Source organism: Symphodus melops (assembly GCF_947650265.1).
Source record: "Symphodus melops genome assembly, chromosome: 11".
Classification (NCBI taxonomy): domain Eukaryota; kingdom Metazoa; phylum Chordata; class Actinopteri; order Labriformes; family Labridae; genus Symphodus; species Symphodus melops.
In genome coordinates, this window is record NC_136701.1 from 19,059,051 (window position 1) to 19,083,564 (window position 24,514).

Genomic DNA, 24,514 nt, shown 5'->3' on the forward strand with positions numbered 1-24,514 from the left:
TCAGTGACACAGGTGAACCCTAAACATTTGAAAACACAGTGACTTTCTGACTGGTATATTCTAACAGTTCTATCGTAATTCAAAGACATTCTCAAAATCATCAGTGTAGGTATAAAAAAAGTGTGAATTGAGATACATTTCTCAAATTCCTTTGCTGTACTTGACATTCGTTCGCTTAAGAGCATTTAACCCTGTGTACGTGTCATACAAAAAAAAACTGAAGATCTATGAAAGATCTTGTCTTAAAAACATTTTCACAACCATCAAAAAGTGCTGGTATTGCAATTTTAATTCTATTAATGAAAAAAAAAACTGGCAACCACAAAAATCCTCCTTTACATGCTGGTAAAAAGTAATGAACAGAAAAAGTGACCAGGGGCACTGAAAAAAACCCGAACCCCCCCATGCATCTATGTTACTCTAATAATATTACATTAGCCACTAACTCTGCTCACTTTTGCAAAATGGCTCCCACTGCCAACAGCCTTCACCAACTTACCCTCATCTCTTCTCACGGGCTTCATTTATATACAACGGCTTCTTTATAAATGTAGTCTGAACAGCTTTAGCTTTAGTTTGTTAGCGTGCCAGTTAATCACTGAGATTACTCTGTATTTTATGATAGTTTTCTATCTTGACTTGTTGAAAGCCAGGTGATGTAGGTGTCATGACCCTGAGGGTAAGTCAGTTGAGTACAATACAGAAGGCAGCTATCAGTTATACTGTATAATATATAATAATAATCATTTTTTAAATACTAACGCTTCTATAATATTTAACATACGTGAAAAATCTCGGGAAATAATCTTGAGAATGTATAATGTTCTGTAGAGAAGCTATAAAAAGTAAATTGACAGTTTTTCTAATCTAAATTTAGAAAACAATTCCCTGAATATTAGATTCTCCTGTGGTGAGAATTCAGTGTAGTTTGTACAAATTTAAAAATGACACTTTAAGGGGAACAAAAGTGTCATTCAGATAAACAAAGATGCTATGAAGAGGTTAACACAGACCTTAGAAGGTAAACAAAGAGTTAACCTATATTTTTCTTCAAACCTACATAGCTTATAGACTCATATCATAAGACAAAACCCTGGACACTACATCACTTCTCGCAGGGTATGTCCCATATTTCACTTGTGTCCCATTGGGCCATGTTTCCATAGATACACACACTGTCCTTTTCCTTCACACCTCAAGCTTAATAAATAGACAGATCACAGCAAGAAGAAGATTCACATTAAGACCGGAAGACCTTTACAGTACATGCTTGCTTAAGAGGCAAAATACATGTAAGAAATAAATTAGATATAAACATCACGTTTGAAAACATGGAAATAAAACAGAGATTTCTGTGTTGTGTTTCCCCCTTTAGTTTTGAGTTCCCTTGTAGCTGTGTGTTTGTGTTGTTGTTGTTGCTGTTGCCATAAAGACACAACAGACTGCACATTCCCGCTGAGGTAATAGAAAATGGCAGATGTAGTTTTTGCGTAGTTGACCTGAGGGATCCCAAAAGTGAAGGGTAGAGCTCATGTGGAGAGATTTATGTAGGAAGACCTGGTAAGGTTTTGTACATTGAGTTCAGTGTATTTTGCAGGAATAATGGCTGAAGTACACGACAGCTATAGGGTTGTTCCACACAAGTAAAATGATCAGCATCAGACAAGTTGCAAAATGTCCAAAAGGTTGATTTACATGCCAATTCTTTATTCAAAGTCTTTAGTGAAATAAAAGGTTTTTCTCTGCTGGTAAGATGGCAGGACAGAGTATAAGGCGCTTTCTTTAAGTTTTTTTTTTTTAAGGGAAAATCTGAACTAACAAAGAAAAACGGATCCAGATAAGATCATCAAGGACATGATCGTGTTTAACACATTACAGTAGTTTAGAGGCCCTGTATACACCTGGTATTAACATGCATTTTAAGTAATCCAATTACAAGTCGGCAATGAACATAACTAGATTTTCTCCTCAACTTTATCTGGACTTAACCCTAACCCTAGCCTCCTAGTTACATTTCTGCAAGAAGTTGGGATTGGCCAATGGGAGAACACAGCAGAAAATATTCAGGACAATTCACAGAGTGGTAAATGACAGCACATTGATAGGAGCAGGTGGGGTGTGATGAAATATCCTCAGCCAATGATCCACCGGTGAGATCTTTGTACACAATGAAGCTGCTTCATACTCCTTTCTTTGTTATTTCAACTTATTTGTTTAGTGAATATATCCAATTACACATAACAAAATCAGTCATCAAAGTGGCAGATGCTGCTGCCTGATTCGCTGTCTTGGATACGTTGTAACCATAACACTATGACTTCCATAGTGAGCTTTTTTACGGTGAAAATCTCTTGCTTTAAGTGGCACTTGTGAAAGAGAACCTCGGCAAGATTTCAAGTGCAGGTTTGCAGAGAAATGTATGAGTACACACGTGAAAAGAGCCAAAGAGAAAGAGCAAGTGATGAAACAATATGCTATTCTTTGACTCGCTCACTCTCTCTCTGCTGTGAATGTGCATTGAAGTTTTTCTACTAAGTTATATTTTTATAATGAAGACTATGGAGGCTGTTCATAAATTCCATGTGCAGCGGTGAAAGGAGATCGAATTGCAACTTGACTTACTGGAGGTGTAATTGAATACATGTTAATGCCAGGTGAGTCAGCATACCTGCATGTGATTGGATCACCCAGCACACAGGATTATCACAGGTCAACAAAGCCTCAAAGAGAGTGCTACTTTTCATCTGTACAGTTTCTTTGCTTGTTGGAATCATGACTACAGATGCGGGGAGATTTAATGACATGACGACACAGTCTGTGTCTCTATCATACAGTATATACAGTCTACATTCCATCACTCATTTTTCCCCAACATGAACCTCAAATCCATTCACATTTTAAAAAGGGAGGAGAAAAGAAGGTAAATAAAAAAGAATGACCCAAACAAGAAATTCAAGAGATAGACAGTCGTGAGCTTATCGCTGCAAAGAGCTATGACAAGCAGCAGAGTTACAGCGATTGGCTGACACTCTGTGTGTGGGTGTGGCCGGGCCAGGTGAATAATTTTGATTGCTTGCTGCCCTGTGAGTGGGTGTGGCTGGTCCTGGGGAGAGATTTTGATTGATAGTGGCAGCTCTGTGGGACGGGGAGCAGTACTGAGCCTGCTGGGGACAGCCGTAGCAGTGAGTGGGAGAGTCGCAACCTGCTACAGGTGAGGAGGAGAAGAATGGGGATGAGGGGACGGGGGAGGTGGAGAAGGAACGGTGCAGAGGGGAAGAGGAAGGAGACATAAGGGGGCTGGTCTGGAGACGCCACAGGAGCTCCTCGTTGTTGCGACTCAGACGCTTCTTCTCCGAGCTCTCCTTCTCGACAGATTCGTGAAGGTTGGCGTTATCTTCTGACAGTTGCCTGCAGGGAAAATGGCACAGCAATCCATATCCACAATAAAAGAAACAGATGCATCACTTTGAAACCAAATCCAACGTTTACATGAACTAGAAGCAAAACTTACACACAGATATAGTCACAGTGATAACAGGGCTATTCATACAGATGATACATGAATGTCTCACCTAGACAGTGCAAGGTTCATTTGAATCCGAGCCTTCATATCTTCATTCTGCTGCTGCAGAACCTGGACTCTCTCCTCGAGGAACACGTTCTTCTGAGCCTGCTCGTAAGTAGAACAAACCAGAGCGAAATCTTTCATTCACCACATATGAAGCATGTTTATCCAAAACTGTGTGCAGTTTTGTGTGCAGTTGTGTGTGTGTGTGTGTGTGTGTGTGTGTGTGTGTGTGGTATCTGGCTGAGAAGTGGTTTGAGATAGCCTTTTTGAGCCTACCACTTTCTCCAGGTCAGAGATCTTCAACTCTTGCTGGTGTATCTGCTGGTTCTTCATCTCCACAACCTCCTTCAAGCTCTTAAGATCTTGTTCAATGTGCTGGTATGGAGCCAAAGCATCCTATTAATAGACAAACACACACAAACATTCACAAAAAAAAGACAGAAACGACAGATGGTGAGGGGTTGATAGGGTTTAGCAAGACAGGAAGTACATATCTGCGGTTGCAAAATATATTTGGTTATCTACACAAATACAGCACACAGTCACAAGACTGTTGTACTGTATTTCCTTGAGAGATACCTACAGACATGTTACAATAATTTATAATGTAGGTGCATTTTTCATGCAGTAGGTAAACTCACAACTATCTGTTCGTCTGTGCTTCTCCTCAGAGCCTCCTCAAAGCGTTTGGCTTTTTCCCTTAGACTTTGATTTTGGAAAGTGAGAGTGTCCACTTGATCCTGCATAAAAAGAAGAAAAAAAAACAATATTCAAATATGCCTCAGTTATGTGCAGCAACCCAAGACGAAAACAATCATTTGAATGTCTTTTTTAAAAATGGCATCCTACCTGCAGAGAAAGCCTGAGTTTTTCAAAATCCTCTTCGAGAAGCATCTTCTGTTGCTCATGAGCTTTCCGCAAGTCTACACAAAGAATCAGAAGTCAAAGGGGAAGAGATGTTGTTAGTTGGTAAAGTGTTGGGGATTGTTGTGTTTTATAAACAAGGTCTAAAATCAAACCTCTCATGGTACGGGCATGCTCTTCATGCAGCGTTGCCATGGTGATGTTATGCATCTCTCTGAGCTCCTGAATTGCTCCCTGATGGTGGACTGTCATCTCCTCTACCTGGCGCGCAAACAACAAACAGCAATGTTGTTCAATGACGAAGCAAATTGAGTATTAAAAGAACCGAGCTCATGAAGGCGGACATAAAACAGACACAGCTCCCATGATGCCTTTCTGTCACCTGTTCCTGCTGCTGAGTCCTCAGCTCCTCCATCTCTGAGCGATGCTCGGCCTTCAGGTGTTCCTCCTCTGCTGAGTGACACTTCCTGAGCCCTTCTTCCACCGCAGCCAGCTCGGCCTCCTGCTGCAGCTGCAGCTCCTGAAGCTCCCGTTCAAACGCCACCTCCAGCGCTGTCTTTTCCCGATGCAGTCTCTCCCATCGAGCTGAGTTGGATGCTGTGTGGAGCAGGATGTATCTTGTGATCTTACTTCATCAGAGAGTGCAGTATATTGACTGATTTACTAATATTTTTACAACAAAAACTGGAATCAGAGTTCATTGTCTTTTATGATATACTGTATGATAAAAAAAGAATTGCATCCAATAATTGAGTGTGTTATTACATTTAGTGTTTTAAGATAGGCCCTTTTTGGCATGTTACAGGAAAATTAGCACAGGGACCAAAAAACCCCCATTATATTAATGGTCCTCTTACTGTGCATGTTCCCTATCACATGCAGTCCTTCTCAAACACTTTCCTATTGTACTATGACTCGTCAAAGTATCCACTGTAATCCACTGTTTTGAGGACCATGTGTTTAATATTTATTGTTTTTTTTCCACTCACCCATTTCTTCTCGAATCTTTTGTATTTCCATGGACAATTTCCTTTGATTTTCCTCTGTAGTTTTATTCTGAAAATTGGAAACAAACAACTTTTGGAAACATAAAAACGTACCTGCAATAAAAATGTATTTGATTAAAGACTTGATGGCTCGCCAACTTCTGAATTTCAACAGATAGATAGCTACAGCACTGTAGTTTCTCTGAGAGGTTTTACACCCATGGTGCCCCTAAACCAAATGCTGAACACATCTAACACATATCATTATCTAAATGAAAAATAGCAGTTGACTTTTGCTCATTAGCCAAAAGTATTAAAGGTGTATAAAAAACCATTAGTTTTGGTGATTATACAGTTAGGGCTGATGGAAATGTCTAATTTTCCTCTTTAATTAATCAATCCTTGGATATAATTTTATAGTCATTTGCTAGCATGTTTAACACAGACCTTATGAATGTGGAAATGCCTTTAGCCTTTAGGCCCCATTTTTCATCAGACTCAATTATTCCTTGAATAAAGGCAAAGCTTCAAACACTCTTAGGAAACTAACACAAGAGAATAAAAAACAAATTATAATAAATCTTTGGATATACAGCATGGAAAGGTCCTGATGCTGGTTAATCACGCCTCAATAAACTACTTTCTCTTTTCACATCTGCTGCCACCAGAGGGAGCTCTTACATACTCAAACAGGTCCTCACCTTTACCATAACTGTCTGCTGTATCTGCACTGTGGAGCTGTAATAGCAGCCCTCAGACAGTGACCATATAAAAGTCAGACAGTCCCGAGACAGTCGGCAGTATTACAGCTACGGCACCTCAGAGGCCAAATCACTCCATCAGAGTGAGGAAGCTCCATGAAACCAACTCTGTGACACACTGAACTCTGGACGAACCTCCCCACTATGCAATCAGTCTTGCTCATTTTGCGCATTTCGGATCATGCCCTGAATATTACAAAGCAATAAATACTGCATGTCTTCCTGAGTTAACGTGTGAGTGAGCATGTTTTAAAAATAGAGAATATGAGTACTTAGGAGAGAGAATTTATAGTTGATCCATTCAAATAAATAGGGAAAATGTATACCTTAATAAAGATGTGCACTCTCCCCAATTATGTTATTTAAGTGAAGCAACAGGAATATTAAATAAATTGTAGTGTAGCCATGTGAATGTTATTTTGTCAAACCTGAATACCTTGAGGCAGTAATGCTGAGTTGTGATAATGAAAGCCTCCAGACCGAGGGAAGTCTTTCTCAGTTCTTCTCTCAGAGCCCTCAGCTGCCTCTCTTGCAGCTCACAGCGTCCCTGGAGCCTCTGAACCTGAGCCACACAGAGTAAAAACGATTATAGGTACAGTGCAAACTCAAAGTGGTGATGCAGACACTCCCATCAACCCACCTCCTCCTTTTGCTCTTCTTTTTCTCTCTCCTCAGTCTGCCTTTCTCTTTCTTTTTGTTGAGCTTCCTCTTTCTCTCTCTGCAGGCTCTCCTGCTGCTGCTCCTGGGGGACCACGCGAGGAGGGGACACTGGGGGGGCTGACCCTCGCACTGCTGCAGCTGGTCGCTGGACAGACAGGACTGTAGAGAGAGAAAGCAAACAGAAAATCCAAGTAAATCAGAAACCAAACACCATTTGGTTTAAAAGGAAAATATGTGTAAATGTGATCGAGAAATATTCCACTAATACATACAGCATTTGATATTTCCCATATGGAATTAATAATTGCATGACTTGCTCTTAAAACTAACTGGACACATCCATCTCTGATAATGGAATTGATGAGTATTAAATCAGAGGAGATTTGACCCGACCCATTGCTAATGACTGTGTTCACATGATAAATGGTAGTAAGTTAATTGAATCTTATCTACAGAGAAAGCCTTGGGGTAATTCCCAGTCTGGTGTTCCTCATGATGGACCATCTAATCGTGATGAATGTGACCGATATCATGAAATGATTGAGCCTACAATGAAATACACACTGTGATCGTATACTGAGATTAGATTATGTGTTTGTGTTAGGGAAGTCTTGTGTCATTAATGAGGGAGGTAAATTAAAGGCAACATGACAAAAACATGCGGACAATATTTTTCCTCAAGGGGTCACAAGCATTAAGCTGCAGTTGATGTACAAGCAGTCCGATTAACCTCAGTGTGAGTCACCTTGTCATTTAGCTTTAACACGAGCCTGTGGAGAAACACAGCGTCAGAACACAGCACTCCGGTACATGAATCTCTTCTTAAATGTACCTCTTTTATATCACATTGACTGACACATGAGCCTGTGTGTGCATATCAATACACTCACACACACACACAGTATGGAGATCACTGCAGCTCCACATCACCTGCCTTAACCATATCATTCAGGGCTACTGAGGCATGAGGAGCCGTCTCCATGACAACGCAAGGCTGGGCTTGGGGTGCAGGGTCCCAGGTAATGAGTGAAAGATTGGTTAGAAGGAGGTGGGGGAATAAAATAAGGGGAATGATGTGGGCAATGTTTGAATGGGATAAGACACAAAGAATTCAGAGGAAGGAGGGGGAAGGTCCCTGAAGGTGCAAACAAAACCTTAATGAGGAAAAATGAGCAAAATAAACGTGAAAAAGATAAAACAATAAGAGGCAGATCCAGGCTTTGTTTGTATTTGTAAAGCTGAAATATCAGCAAGCGTTTCAGTATTTCATCTTCATCAGTGTCTTTGCCTCGAAGGCACATTAGGCTTTCTTTGAAATTGACTACAACCCGTATGAGAAGTATGCTTTCCTCTTTGCAGGCACAGACATGCACACCGTCTTAAATAGGTGTAGGTTCTACCTGAAAGGTTAGGGCGAGTTGAGTGAATACTTAATGAGTTCATGTGGCTGAGTGTGAAAACAGCATGCTGATGATAGCACAGTGGTTGATGGAAGAATAATTATGATGCCATAAGAAACAATGAGAAAAGGTGATTCCAGACTTAGCAGGGTGGAGAGGCTGGCATGCTTTCTGCTTGGGTGTTGTTAAAGATGGGGAGGCTAGTTCAAACAGCTTTATCATAGCACATTTTATATGGTAGTGTGCTTTCAAGAAGGAGCAGATGACTAAGAATATTTTTGAAAAAAAAAAAGGGCTAAAAATCAGTACAGTATATATTCTTGTTTTACAACTGTGGAGGAGGAGATGGAGAAAGAGAGGGATGAACTTGTAACAGCAGTACCGAAGTGAAAATAGAAAAGTAAGCACAGAGAGACGAGGTGTAGCCTGAGGAGATGCTTTCCAACTCTGCAAGGAATGACTAGGTGGCCCTCTGCAATCCTGTAAGAAAATAATTTTAAGCTGCAGAGCCAAGAGGAAGAGAAGTCCAGACTTTATGGATCAAATCCAGAGCTGGATATTTGAAAAGGATGTAAGCTGCTTCGTGATGTGGGTAGCTTAAGAAGAGGTCATTATAATAAGGGCTATTTCTGGAGAGCTTCAGGAAGGTAGACTATCTAGTGCGCCCTAAGAGGACGATTAGGAGGCATAAAGTCAGTGAAATTAGGTGAGAATTAGAAGAACTTTGGACTTGTGAAACAAAGGTAAAATTCATATGGCAGCAGTATGCAGATAAACTGGAGGAGAGTTCTCCCACTGGTCTGTTTCAGAGCACATTTTCAGTTTACATTGTAGAAAAAGATGATTATGATGGCATCACTCTATTCAAGTGTGTCTGCTCTGTGTTAGCATTTACATTACCAGAACCCAAGAGCTGAGGGGAACTATTAATACATTATTAAAGACTTACCGAGTCAACTTAATGTGTAGCTTTTTGAAGATGATACCTTATAATATAATTTATGAATATGATCAATAATACACAGTATAATAATAGTACCCCAAATGACATACTATTAATAGGCTGTTTTGAGTTTTTTGGGGGAATTTTCAGGTCTTATGTCTATCAGATTTAAAAGTTCTCACTCTTCAACTTGCATTTGGTCAAGGACAAAAAACAAAATAAAAACGACCTTCAGTTAGCTTGATATGTGTGCAATTTTTGAGATTTGCTTTCCTGAAAAAGGAAATGAAGGCTCACCTGGTGACTGAGGTTTTGGGGGAACTACGGCCAGCCTCTTCGGGGAAGATGGAAGTGAACGTGTGACCTCTGAGCTCCGCTGAAACTCCTTCCTGCCAGCTGTCAATCAACAATGGCACTCAATGTTATTTTAATAACAGATGACAGATAAATACATGAGTAACTTGTCACTTGTCTAGATTTACATAACTCTCCAACAAATGATGTCAAACTTATAAAACTTCCTCACAGATACACACACAAGCATCAAACCGGCCATCTTTCCCTTTTGAATGCTCACTATCTCTCTCTTCCTTTCCTTTCCCTTTTCAGTTACTTTGCTGATTTTTCCTCCTCTCCTATCTTTTCTCAATCTTTCAGTCCCCCCCCCCCCGCTTTCATCTGCAGCTTTCTCCCCCCTGCTGCTCGGTTTAACTATGTCCCAGGGGACTCTGGGTCAAAGAGAAGAGGAGCAAACTGGAGGAGATGTGCCCTTCACCCCCTGCTCTCTTTGACGTAACACACTTTGTAGACAAGACCGAAAAAAAAATGATGAACTCTGTGGCACAGTTATAGAGGTGTGTAGGAGTAAAAGAAAGACACTTATTTGAAACAATAAATGTGGGACGCATTACGTACAAGTGCAGTAAGTTAAGATTTTGTTTTGGGGGGGGAGACAGATGATCTGGTTGTAGGAGGTTAGCAGTGACTCTGTTGTAAAGCAGAAAGGATAGAAGGAGAGAAGCCTTGAAAAGAAACTAATTAGACCTGTAATGGGAGAGAAGCCTCTGATCCTGAACAAATCCACACAAAAACCCTGGAGACACACTTCACGCCCGCAAAGACACTGTGTGTATATGTGTGTATGTGTGTACCCTTTGCATGTGTTGGTGTGATCATGCCAAGTCTCAGAGTGACTCATTACTGCCAAGTGAACTGCCGACTCACACACGGATGCACAGTACACACACTGCTACTGTTTTGTAGTGTGGCTAAAACCCAGCAAGAGTGTATGGAACTTTGAAGTTTGAATATAGAATTGACTTTCAGCTAACACTTTATCATGTTTTGACAAATACTTTGGTTAGAACATTGTTAATGTTGCTCTCTGTTCAGTAAAGTAATCCGTTAATATATTTAATCTTAATGAACATGAAAAAATGAAGATAACAACCAACAAGTAGCCTACCAAGAAATAAATACAGCTTCAAGCTATGCTGCTACTTTATTTCTCCAGGTTCATCGGCTACTATCTAAATATCTATATATCTATAGCTTATTAAGCATTGGATAATGAAATAAGACAAGGCTGTAGCCACGCAACACAGCTTTTGGGCTTGATGCTAATAGCATGCTAACATTCAACTAACATTCCAACATGTTGATGCTATCTTGCGTAACCACTGCGTAAGACAGAAGCAGTGTTCCTTGCCATCGTGGCATCACAATAGTTGGGGGACAGTTGTTTGAAAAATTTTGAGCATTCTTTCTGATGACCTATTTGAGGCATTTTTTATTTATTTTTTTAGCATTTTGATGGCTGCCTTTTTGTATTTTTCAGGGGACTATACTTGGACGAAATGGTTGGTCTTGCATTGACACATGCTTATTGGTTGTAGTGTTGGAAGCGTTAGCTTACTTATATTTTGCTTTGAAGTAGAACGTAGGCTAACCATCAATAAGACCGACTCATTTCTATTGCATTGACTTTGCTAGGTCTTTGAAAAAAAAAGTTTTATCTCAAAGCTTTCAGAGGCTCAGCAGGACAAAAGAGCCTGACGATTGATAAGTTGTGTGTGTGCGAATGTCTGACAAAATGTGTGAGTCTGTGTTGTATTGAGATAAAGCTATATGCCTGTGCAGGACATGAAGCTTGACAGGGAATCCTCAGGATCCCTCATCAATAATTTACAGCACATTTAAAGTCCGTTCAGGCCTACAGAAACAAAGGATGAGAGAAATCTTCTCTCAATACTGCACTGTCTGCATTCAGAGCACAAAGACTGGGCTCGGGGAAAAACTTGTTGGAAACAATGCAACATTTATGTCTACATTGTTAATTTTCACCAAACTGCAGAAGAGGCTGAGCTTTGAGTTTACACTTGTTTACACTTATATTGAGCCACTATAAAGGTTTTAAGACTTGCAATAAGTGTGAGTAAGGCGAGATACTATCCTTCTTCTATGTGTGAAATGTAGCCTATAAATTTGTGTGAAAAGCATCACCGACACTTGCTTTCTCACTTCAAAACAGCAGACAATATTATAAGGACAGTTGTGACTTTACAAGATTTTAAAAATGTGTTAGCACCAGTATGGAAAAATGTCAAATATTTGGACTTTGTGTTTTATTACACTTTAACATATCTCAAGCAGCAAAAAGGGTACTTTAAAATGGTTGATCTTGTTTTCACCTCTGGATTACAAGACAACCCTGCTATCGTGACCAGAAGAACACTTCAATAAAAAGGCTGAAACAGACAACTGGAAGTCAGTTCATTGGCTATTGTTCACACAGTTTAATATATTCTGTTATAAGTGAATTGAAGTGAAGTGTGAGTGGCTTCCAGCATTTCCCAAAATGGCTTTCAACAACCCGTGAAAGCAGAAGCGTGTGCTTCATTAGGTGTTACACTATTTGGAAAGAAGCAGTATGTTATGGCATCAAGGAGAAGTCTTTATAGCCTACTCTTTTCTTTCACAGCTTACCCTGAGACTTTAAAACACGGAATTTAGAGGCTTTACAGAAAAAACATAATGAATTTATTTTAATTTTTTTGTGATTTTGGAAGACAATTGAAGGATGTGAATGTTAATCTTTTGTTTTTCTCTACAGCGCTCTGTGTCTTCACTGCATAAGAGAGTTTGGCCATCATTTAACCAGGATCTGGATATGCATAATTGAGTACACTGTCTTTGCCCCTTTTTAAAAACAAATGTAATTGTTCTTACAAAGGTATAGTTTTCTACCATGAACAAAAAACTCAAAGTAACAATCATTAAAATATTATAAAATGTTCATTTCTAGAGTTTCTTAAAATTAGTCTTCTACTTCAAAACCTTCCACTGACCTCCGGGGGAGCTTCTTGGCTGGGCAGGCAGGTAGCGTCGGGGCAGGGCTGGGGTTGAAGGAGGCTGCAGGCTGTTGCTGCGACATGGTGGCCCTCTCTGGTGGTCTGTAGACTGTGGGCCGGTGGTCACTCTGTGTGGAGGAGGCTCCTCGCTCACACTCAGACCTGAAATACACAGAAGGACATTTTCAAAACTGGGGTAGATATAGTGTTGGAGTTCGCTGTCGGACTTTTCCTACCCTGATAACCTTCTCTCTAACTCTTTTTCTTTTAACCACATTTTGTTTTCCGACAAAATGGTGAGTCATTTTGTGTCTGTATTTAGATTAACTGGACTGAGAAATGGTTTGTGACCTCATAGCCTTGAGACTACTGCTCTCAATCACCCTTTTGTTAGCTAGAAGGGACACACTAAGTCTACACACACTCACACACACCTGCCTCAGATAAATGTTTGCACAGGAACACATCAACGCTTCCCCGAGAGCACACATACACATTCAAGAAGAAAATACAATGCACACTCACACAGAAGCACACTGTTCATTGCTCATCCTGGCCTATCATGCAGCTGTAATCTATCAAATGACTAGTGGATCGTTTACACACTTGCAAACACACACTCTTCACACACTGCGTATACCCTGCTCATCTCCTCATCCCCGATCAATAATGACACCACAGATTGCCTGCACTTCTCCGCCTTCTTCATGTGACAAGTTGGGGATAAACAATTTAATGGAAAGCCGCCCGTATGCAGCCATGATTAAGCCATGAAGCAGGATTTTTTCTCTCTCTGCGGCCACAGATATGTGTACATTTCTAAGGTTAAAAAAATCAGCTGCTGTGGAAATTTAGATCTCAAGACTCTCTTTTGGTCTGCATTGTCTTATGTTAGAGCTAAATCCCTGAGGCGCTCAGGATTAGAGTAGTAAGCTACCGTGCAGGCTGCGTCATACATTCAGAGGAGCAACTCTATCCGTGTGAACTTTGTGGTAGACCGAAGTATTCCATCTCCCTTATTTCTGGTGCCTATACTGTTATTAAAGTCAATATTCACAGAGAGTTAGCTTCCAATAAGATAAACAAGGCATTCAACTCTATATGTCAGACAAAACTATATGTCTGGCCTTAAGAGGCAAAGGGAAGTATATTATAGCGGTCTGAGGTATAGATGTTGTTTTCATGTCTACATCTTCAAAACGGAGCATGGGGAGAATGCTACTTTCAAAAATCACGCTAGCTTTAGAAAATTAATTAATTCATCTTTAACTTGTCACTTTTCCTTTTGTAAAAAATTAATTATGTACGTCTGTAAAGTCATTTTTGGAAAAAACTTCAATTGTCTTCAAAGGACAACCTGACAGTGTTTGCTTTAGACAGTATAGTCCTCCAGCATAAAAAAGGACAGCTGTAACACTCCTGTGTTCCCTGTGCTGCTCATAGGTGATGCATAAAACACTCCTAAAGCTTCCTTCATCAGCCCAGAGCTCCTCCAGCACTAAATTAGCAGGCTCGTTTATAATATTTCCTCCTCATTAAGCAGTCAAGGGCATGAGTCCAGGCCAAATATGATCTTAGACTGAGCACTGCACTGCTGTTAGTTATCTCTTTAACTTCTACTACTGTCAAAACATTAGCATTTCTACTTTAAAATGGAAGAAAAATCCTCCTGTGTTCATCTCGCATGCTTTTGATTAAACCTTGTGTTGACATGGATCAATTGTGTCGTTGATATGAACAGAGGTTTGCTCATTAGTCATAGGTCAAGTATGTGCAGACAAATTCTCTCAACCCCGAGCAGGGAGGGAGGGAGAGCAAGTGACGACGGTTGGTCGTCAGAGATGCAGAACTGAGGAATGCTGTGAATGATAAAAAGGAGATCAAAATTCAGCGGCTTGGAGAGAGAGGGAAAGCGGATGTATTCCATTAACGGCAAGAGCTAGCTGATATGCATCACTGATTGGCAAAATGCCCACTCTGATGGATAGCAGAGCGTGAAGAGGATAGGAAGAGGGAAGGCAGACGCTAGCTGTACGAGAGGAAGACGAAGCAAACAAAAAGGAAATGAAAAGAGAGAAAGGGAATAAAAAGGGGGAGCCAGAGGTGAGCTTAGGTTATTATGAAGATAGATGAAGATTTTTAAGATATTAAAAAGGGACCGTGAGCTGATGGAAAGAGCTGAGAACAAAAGACAGCAGGTTTCTCCAGCTCAGTGGGAGGCCATTTTATTGGACAAGCCTGCCGCTCATATCAAAAGTAATGCCAGTAGAATGCTGCCCTCTCCCATTTCTCGTATACATGGACTGAAGAGGTCGTGGACAAACCCAAAGACCAACTGGAGCCACATGCATTCACATAGTTTCCCTATGGGTTTATATTTAGTGACTTGCATGAGCCATAGATTGAATTGGTAGATTTTCCCTTTTGCTGTGTTTCAAAGAGGTCTGGTCTCATCAGCTCCGTCAGCACATTCACGTTCTGCTAAAGAAACCCTCCTGCTGTCCTGAAGGAATTGATCCTGGCGTAGTCTGTCCAGGTTGATTACAGCACACGCGGCACACACCCAGGTGCACAGCTTGCAGTGCTGACGTGCCAAAGAAAATGCTCTTATTCTTCAAAAACATTAAGCCCCTGGGAAATTACGGGATACCTTAAATAGTACTTTCTACTTAGATAAACACAGAAAAAATAAAAGCATCTGGTACCAGGATATTTCGAGGATAGTTAACAAGCTGGGTGGTGGATTTGATGTGGAGGAAAGAGGTAGCTATCTTGGTCCTATCTTACTTTACCATTGATGTCTAATGAGCATTCCTGTGTCAGCAGTGGATGACAGAGCCGAGAGTAGGTAATTCTACCCCCAAACAAATCTTCTATCATAAACTGTAATGAAGTAATAGTACAAAGTATGATCAACAAAACATAGTCTACAGGAGTAGAACGAATCCATATAACCATATATATATATAAACATTACCATAGATAGATAGATAGATAGATAGATAGATAGATAGATAGATAGATAGATAGATAGATAGATAGATAGATAGATAGATAGATAGATAGATAGATAGATAGATAGATAGATAGATAGATAGATAGATAGATAATCCATTTTGAAATGTTTTGCCAATGGGAAGGATACAGTTTAACGTTAATGATGACATATAATGGAAAAATGATATCAGACAGTTCTTGAATTTAAGATTTATTTCTAAGGGTTTAGGGATGCATTGATAAATTGAAGCTGAGGGTTTTAGGACACTGACGTTTAATTGGACTACATGCTCTCACAGACAGATGGCGGCCTTTTCCCCGCATTGTTGAACATAGAAGACAGTGTGTGTAATTAAGCTTGACGATTGTACTCATCACAGCCTGTCCTGCCTGTTTACGGTCGCTTCCTGTCATTAGTTTGAAGCTGCTTTAAACTCTGTCACTCTTCATTCATCAGTCCTGGAGTACATGGACTGCTCTGTAATATCACCTTTCCACTCATTATTCGTAGTTGTGTTGAGTTTACAGTATCATCATTTTGTCTGCATCATGTTTCATGCTTCCACAAAATAAATACATGAGAATCTTGTCTTAAGACATTCTGCTAAATATTTTACAAACTGTAGTGCCAGCAGAATCGTTATCGTTCTTTTGCTTCTGTTGTTTAGTCACAAAAAATTCCTCCCACTATCCCAGTTTGTTCATTTGTAGAATTGGTAATAAATTGAATGTAATGATATTATGTTAGTGACACTTCATTTACCATAAAAACAAAAACAACACACAGATTAGACAACCATAAAAACAAACTAAGCAGACCATAAAAATACCACATGAAAAGTTTAACGCGTTGCCCTTCAGTCACAGCGAAACTTCTGACACAACTCAAAGAATAGCTGCAGATACCAGACGCTTAATGTTGCAGACTCAGTTTTTAATTGGTTGCTTGTTTTTTAAATAAATTACAAACTGCTATTTTACTCAGGTGCAGAGTTTGCGATCTAATTAAATGGAAATCAGTCCCAGACGGTGCTGTCTTCCTGGCAACAAAATCTCTGCAAATGCAAAGTAAACAAGTGCATCTGCAGTGTGTGAAAGTCAAGGTTAAAGCTGCATACATAAACCACAGAGTCATGGCAATGCAGACACGATACTATGGGCTGTACTTCGCCAGATAGATTAGATTATAACAGTGGAGCTGACAGGACCAGGGTGTCAGGAACATAAAGGTTGAGTCCAAACAGAAGGATGCTCGAAGCACATATTGTCCTCATATGGTCAATAAACCATAAAAAACTCCCCTCCACCGTAGAGCTGAATTACTGGATTTTGGTTAAATGGATGCATTATATGAAATTGGAATCGACTTCGCTGGCTAAGATATTATTTTAGGACTCATTGTCTCGTCTCAATAGCATGTCTGGAGATTTTCTCTGGCTGAAGATGGTACTGCCCTGAATCTGCTGAGCACAATAGTAAAGTATCTCTAACAAGGAAAAAGCTCAGGGCGAGAACAAACGTTTCAAAAGGATTAAGCCAGATCAGGAATGAATGAGAAACGAACAATTAGCAGAAGTTGTGGGACTGAATAGATTGGAAGTCGAGGGACTTAAGGATGACGCTGACCGTCTTTGAACCAGACGGTTCGGGTTCAAACCCCAATAAGAGTCAGAAACATTTGTGCTGATGTGTCCTTGAACGACACACTGGGATCACACTTTAAATACAGTAACTTAGCTTACTGCTGCACCTTCCATTTAGTAAGTGGTAACAGTTTGAATAGAGTAAACTAAACATCCTTTGATAGAGGATCCAGGAGAATACAGGGAACAGATTTTTTCCACCATGGTTTTTCCCCTACTGCAAATCTGCACATACCTTTAACAAAGCCGATTTTTCCTCAGTGATGAGCGGCATAACTGTTTTAAGCTTGTGGAAAAACCGTCATGACCAACAAGACTTTTGGCATAACATTACACAGCGAATGTTTTACAAGAAGGGACAGTGCCAACAAAAGTGTTTTGAAAGGGGAATTCAAACTGTAAGGCTTAATATGACACGCTACATGTAGAGTAGACAGGATTTGAGAGTGTAAGGAAAGAAGATTGGGTGTGACATGCTGTGGAATCAAAAGGAATTTATTTGCCATGTAGACGGGGATGAGGAACGCTCAGCAGGAGAGAAATGATTGACAGTGTCGCTGTCGTGCAAATAAATGCAGCAAAATTGGATGATTTATGCTCTTTAAACAGCATAATGACGACTGGGAGGTTTCTGATTATTGAGGGAGTCTTAATTCACTTTTACTGAAACACAAAGTCATCTGGACCCCCATGGGCACACGTGACCAGTCTCTTTTATCTCTGTGGGAGTAGAAGTGTAAATCTAAATATTTTGCCTATCATATTTTCTTTGCTGCTGTTTTTTTTTTTTACATTTCTGATGCTTTTGACAGCCTGAACCATCAGTGAAGCTCATAAACCGTTAACAGTGAGTCGGATACAAACATGTGGAGTTCATCAGTTAATGAAGGAGGCCATTGAGCCCGTCCTCACTGTCACAGCTCTGCAGCTTCTGTAAGCCTCTGCCATGTTAGCTTTTCTCCCCTCAGCCGCAGAATGGCAGCCATATCTAATTGGCCCATCTAATTTGCTGCTTTGCTAGCGTGCGTTTGAGTGTGTGTGTGTATATAGGTGTGTGTATGTCTGTGTGCGCACCATAGAAACCATCTGTTCACAGTGAGCTACCATGAGTCACAGACCAGATCTGAGCCATGGCATCTGGGGTATGGCATCCTCTCTCTCCTCCCTGCGCCAATCCCTCATCCCTCCTCTATTTGCCCTCTTTTTTTTTTCCTCTTACATCCTCCCTTCCTCTTTCCTTGCTGTTCATTTCCCCTCATTGAATTTGCTTTTATCACTGCATCTCCCCTCAGCTCTCCATCTCCCCTTCAGGTGTCAGCTCCGTTTTCCATTCGCTCATTTGATTTCCAACTTTATTTCATTATCACTCGATGGGAAGACGGATTGAGTTGATCATGCTCTAATAATACAAAGTTTGTTTAAGCAATTGAGTTTCTGTCCTGGAGTCGGCGTGGCTCAAAGCTACAGGCTTCATCAGCCTTTTTCCATTTGAATCCTTCTTGCAGCTATGTAATGGAGTCTGTCAATCACAGCGGTATTAACAAAGCAGGCCCCTTTGGTTTCTTGCATGCACACATGCCCTCTCTAAGGGTTATGCACACACACTCGCACAGTTCTGTAAAACCTTCGGGGATATCAGCGATCAGGCTAGAAGGATTGGGTTAATGGCTAATCAATGTTGTACAGAGCACACCAAAGCCCCAAAGGTGTTATGTGCAAACACACAAATACTTAAATGCTCATTTTTATGCAAACAGGCAATACTAACCAATCAAGGCTATATTAGTGTATCTCAATGTCTCCTTGGCTACCTCAATGTAAGAGTGTTACACGCATTTCCATTTTCGGTCTTCAGAATCCATGATTTGCTTCCCTACAGAAAATGGGGAGGGGGGGTTGAAAGACGATGGTTTTATGTCACAGGTAATATAAATCACAATTTTAAAAGGGATTTCTTACACACTTTATTCAAAATGTTCAACCGCCTGCCTTCATCCCATATAGTGCAATCATCAGAACAAGCTGTCATCAGATTTTATTGAAGCTACTTTCATACCAGAGAAACAGTCCCGAGCACTGGGATGACTGTCTATTCAGTGGATTAACCCAAGAAACTGGGACATGGTTTCTGGGAGGAGAATGTGCTGTTGAATTTTTTAAAAACATTTTTTCAGTGCCGTGAGCACCACAAACAGAATTATATTTATCACCGTGTTATTGGAGCGCAGGCAGAAATCCCAGAGACTGAAGATAAAACCTTGACTAAAGCATGTTTTGTGTGGGTCATTTTGGTGCGCAAACCCCTCGTTGTAATCATGAACTAATGCCTGTTCTTATAATTGAACATCCAGCCAAGTATTCTTTTTTTTCCCCCTCTGCCTCTCATTTCTCTTCTCCACATTCGCACAGTTGCACATGCACACACACTCCCACATCTGCACAGCAGCCATTGATCAGTGCAGGTTAGCGAGCTGTGACAGTGGGGAGTATAAACTCCTGGGATACTTCCACTAACCCACTTTACTTGAGCGCAGCAATCCTTTCCTCCCCATCGCTCTACTCCTCTACTCTACTCCTTAATGATTTCTCCGTATCATCCAGAGCCCTCATGGAGTCTGCTTTGCTTGCTGATCAATGAAGAAAACGAGCAACTGAGTCCGGTTTTTGTTGTCTCTGTTTCAGGAGAAACAACAAAAACCTCTGCCCCCCCCCCCCCCAATCTGTCTCCTCTATGATCTGTGTTGGTGCGATTGAGAACTCAGGTAACTCAAATAATCACGGTGTGTAGATCTTTCATACATCCTCACACACACACCTACAGACACACACACACACACACACACACACACACACACACAGACTAAACAGAGACAGTCCCACAGAAATGAGACAAACGCAGACCGTTTATCATTCTCATGACTGCTGTTTAACTTTTTAGAACCCTTCGGTGTCTTGCTGCAAATCACAACGTTCAACAACCGATTGGTTTGTGCAGTCACTCAAAAGCACCCAACATTCAGCCTCAGGCTAGATCATCATCTCAAAATGCAATTATTTTTTGGGATGAAATTGATGCTGTCTGGAATTCAAATCAGGGAAAGCAGCTTCACATGAAAGAAAATGTCATCCCTAATTTCACTGCTCATCTTAAATGCCTCGAGGACAGACAACAACTCAGAGTATTATAACATCTAATTTGTAATCATTGAGTTCAGGGCTCTGACTAATTCCGTGTATTTGTCCCGTATCAAACCGTGTTGATTTTGAAATTCATAAATGCAAATGTGTGATGACTTAACCCAGGTCAAGAAAGAATACTTTAAAAAAGTTTAAAAGCTTGGAAGAAACTTGGAGACTTTTAAAAGTGTCCCCAATGTTGTAGAGAGAGGTGGAAAAAAAAATCAGACAATGCTCTGGTTAAAGCTCAACCAGTGCTCCCCACACACTGGGAAAGGCTGATTGGGATCATCAGTCGAGCCCACTTTAGTCTAGAAGGTTCAAATAGAGTGGAGGGTTCAAATGCCTCTCAGCCAAAGGTCACAAGCACCACATCGAGTTAAAAGCGGAAATAAAATGTTCCAGCTCTGCCCTCCTGCCTCTTCCACACATATACAGTCACTCAGACAGAGAAATGAACATCAAAGGCCCTTAATCTTCAGCCTCTCATGTCTATCACCCTTGATTCCATTTTGGTCTCCCCGTGCGCTGAGAAGCAGCAGGAAAAGGAACATTCAGCTGCAGGCGCTACTTTAAAAACTTCTTCTGCCTGCTGTATCCGTGCTGTGGGAGTGAGTCGGGGTGAGTGTTTACAGCGGTATATTTTTAAAGCAGCCCAAATGTCTATAGAGGTATAAAGTGAATAGATCCATGGAATAACACTGCACATTAATATCGACACCTGCTTAAATAACTAATAAGCCAACAAGCAAGATTTTAGTGACTGATATTTAGTGCATATATCTCAGTGAATGCAGTTACAGTCAGTGCTAACTGAGCTGAGGTCTGGAGCAGGGGAGCTTTCCTCTTGCTTGAATCTCGTTTGATGGTTTAATGACATCGATATTTGCACTGTACGTCATAAATGAAGCAATTAGCCGTACAACAAGGGAAAGGGGTAAATTCAATACTGTCTGTTATTTTGAATGTGTTTGCACACAAACTGTATGTACAGCTGCAAGCGCCATGATGCAAGCATATTGTGTTTTTTACGTTTCTCATACGACACAATTACAGTGGCTGATTGCTTTAGTCTCAGTAAAGGAAAGGTTAACAGATATGTTCAGTCACAAAGGAGTGAGAAAGCCCGTCATGGTTTCCAGCAGCTCCAGTTGAAACTATAACATAAAAAATCCCAAACATTCAATTTGATATCACGAAAGAAGAAGATTTTTTTTTTTTTCATCCAAGCAAATCTGTAACATACACGCCAATACACACTATGCAAATTAGGGCTTCATTCATAAACTAATGAAAGCCTTTTTCATCACAGTGAATGGAAACACAATCAAAACTAAACTGAAATGATGTCTATTGTCTATGACGTCTTTAAAAACAGGTACGACGAGCTTTCTTTCAAGCAAAAAGATCAATGCCATTTTTACTAAAAGAACACACTTTGCTGTGGAGACCCTCAGGGGAGTCCTCTTTTTCTCTTCAACAGAAGCTTAAAAGGTGCCTCCCCGCATTACCACACACTTAGAATTCAATTTCCTCCAATGAGAGAGAGAGAGAGAGAACGAGAGGGAAGGATGGAAACAGTCCAAGTCCAAAAAGAGGGGGACGAGAGAAAGGAGTGATGACATAACAAGGGGCCTGATGTGCGTGAGAGCGGGGGTGCTTACGTCAACTGTAACTGGGAGAAGAAGAACCAGCGTTCTCTATGTAGGTCACATTAAAAACACATGCAGTTACCACCAATTCAGCCAACTAACAGACCAGACTGCCAAGCAGCACGGAAATTCAACTGTTATGTCCAACTCCATTTCTCTATAAGTGGCAAAATTTAAAATCTGTCAACACTTTCCTGTTCTCTCTGCCGATGCTGACTGAATGTGCAGCGCAGACCTAGTTTAAAGCCTGTTAAATTACTGATGAGTCTGTGGAGGGACATCATGTGCTGTGTTTGTTTTACACACATCCAAGATGGACAAATGGTGCAGGCTGCCAAAAAGGGAAACTTTGGACATTTCAAAAGTCCCAACTTACACTCACCCAGTTGTGTTGTTTTTTTTTACATCTCACAGCTTCACCTCCCTTTATTTAAACCTCATTCAAGTGCATCTTTTAGCAATCAGTAACGTTGTCACAATATTCTGACCTCTATCTCTTTAGAATACGATCAGAATGAAGAATCTTTCCGCATCAATCATGTATCATGTATTATGAGAAATAATAGATTGAACAAACACTTTGACTAATACAGAAATATGAACTATAATATCAGTGCATTGCCAGTTTTCATGGCGAGAAACATTTTATCGTATTGTGGCCTTATGTGCTGTGCAATTTGGTTGTATAGTTGTTTTTGACCTGCACCTTGCTTGGGTAAAAGACTTACAGAGTGCAGGGTAAATTATAAAGCAAGGTGGAGCACAGGAAGATGAAGCAAACTGTAACATAATGAATGTGGGAGGGTTCTGTTTATGCAAACTGTATTCATGAGGGGGGATTCATAGAAGGAGGCAATGAAGACTGTGTGAGGACAATAATAGCGCACTCATGATGTGGTTGTGAAAGTGCTGGTGAGATAAACGCATACTGATGCTGAAAAATGATGTCAACAGATGTGTGACGTGTGGACTTACGGTGAGCTGTCCTGCAGGGGTCGCTCTGCGTGCTGTCGGCAGAGTGTGCCGAGGTGACTGAGGACACGCTGGAGCTCCTAACGAAGCCAAAAGCTGCCAGGCGTCCGGCGGGGTGGCGGCTGGAGCTGTAGCCGGGCGGGCGCAGACCTGACTGGCAAGTTTTAGTCAGCGTAGACCTGGAGGTGGAGGGATGTAGCTGAGGTGCTGCTGTGGCTGGAGTAGGAGCATCATGGGTAAAAACCTCATCTGTTAGGAAATACCAAAAAAAAGAAAAAAAAAGAAGAAGAAGCCATTGAGCTTATTGTACGGCGCTGCAGGAACTGCGAGTGTTTGTGTAACGACTGTCAACTCATTAAACTTATCATACCAACAAAATGCAGAGAACTCAGCATGATGTGATGAATCATTCATCATCCTGTGTTGACTAAGCTCTCAGTGGGCACCAGGAAGTTTTTCGGTGTTATCACTCCGACTGCTACAGCGAGCAAATATAATAACCGCTCACACAACAAGCTGCTAACAGCTGCTTTGGCTCTGGCCTTGTTTCATGTTGGGCATATAGCCAGCACTTCAACGTCAACACGGTCAGGACGTTCACTGTGACACCAATAATTCAGGACATACAGTAGATGATAAATCTTTCCAGTGCTTACACTGGTGTTGGCTTGTTTTTGCGGTTCATAATATGAACTGTAATTCCTCGTTATTATATGCGTTAAAGTGATTTGCAGCTATGGCTTTATTATCCAGTTTTCTGGACGTTAAATGAGAAAATAAGGCTTTAATGAAAGGTAGACACACAACAAGGAAGTCAAGAAAAAGAGACGCGTGTCTACTGAGAAAGAAAAGGCCGGGAATCAAAGCTAGAAAAGAGGGAATAAAAAAGTAATCATGGCCCCATAGAGGTAGCTATTGTCGGCAAGCAATGGGTAGAAATCCTCCCTCTCCGTAATCTATGGTTTCCAACAGCAAAAAAAACAGATGAAATGTTCAGGCATGAACAACCAAAGCTGCACACACACATTCACACAGTGGGCAAAATCCCCAGAACCTAGACCCATCTTGTCTGCCCCTGCCTGCAGTAAACGGTTTAGATCCTGGCCAGAAGAAGAGCATTATCCCCTGCTGGCTGCAGAGATAAGGTAGGCTGTCCTCCTTTTCCCTCTGTTAAGCACATCTGTGTTTCAGTGCATGCTACAGGGTAAGCACCACACCAACACAAAAGAAAAAAAACAAAACTCTGAGAAGGAGAACAAGAGCTCTGCTGCGGGAGAAAAACAAAGAGGGAGAAGAGTCTCCTGTGTGCGTCGCCTCCAGGTGCAACTCGGCTGTTCACACTTTCTCACCGGTTTTATTTAATTGGAGCTCGCCCCTCTTGAAAGAGAAGATCAGGAGAACTCCGGATCATTAAAGATAAATGTCCTAATTTCCATCCTGGCCCCAACCCTTTTCCAATCACATCGTCTGAGAGACCTGGAAGAGGAATGAGCCCGACAAACATCCACTTTAGCCTAGCTATCACGGACCTCTGCTCATGT

At 41.0% G+C, this 24,514-nt stretch overlaps 1 protein-coding gene across 2 annotated transcripts in view; it reads right to left on the reverse strand.

Moving 5' to 3' along the window:
- Positions 1-2,912: 2,912 nt before the first annotated feature.
- Positions 2,913-24,514, reverse strand: part of mtus2a (microtubule associated tumor suppressor candidate 2a) — a 38,395-nt gene continuing 16,793 nt past the window's right edge. The window contains exons 4-16 of one of the 2 annotated variants that reach the window (XM_079355271.1): positions 22,977-23,222; positions 12,530-12,694; positions 9,480-9,578; positions 6,820-6,998; positions 6,616-6,741; positions 5,422-5,488; positions 4,815-5,029; positions 4,588-4,693; positions 4,418-4,491; positions 4,210-4,308; positions 3,845-3,964; positions 3,573-3,670; positions 2,913-3,408 (exon numbers count right to left, since the gene is read on the reverse strand). In XM_079355271.1, the coding sequence (XP_079211397.1) occupies positions 2,976-3,408; positions 3,573-3,670; positions 3,845-3,964; positions 4,210-4,308; positions 4,418-4,491; positions 4,588-4,693; positions 4,815-5,029; positions 5,422-5,488; positions 6,616-6,741; positions 6,820-6,998; positions 9,480-9,578; positions 12,530-12,694; positions 22,977-23,222 (2,027 nt within the window). In that variant the 3' untranslated portion in view covers positions 2,913-2,975. Of the gene's footprint in view, positions 3,409-3,572; positions 3,674-3,844; positions 3,965-4,209; positions 4,309-4,417; positions 4,492-4,587; positions 4,694-4,814; positions 5,030-5,421; positions 5,489-6,615; positions 6,742-6,819; positions 6,999-9,479; positions 9,579-12,529; positions 12,695-22,976; positions 23,223-24,514 lie in introns of both variants that reach the window. The other variant, XM_079355270.1, reaches the window with a different exon arrangement.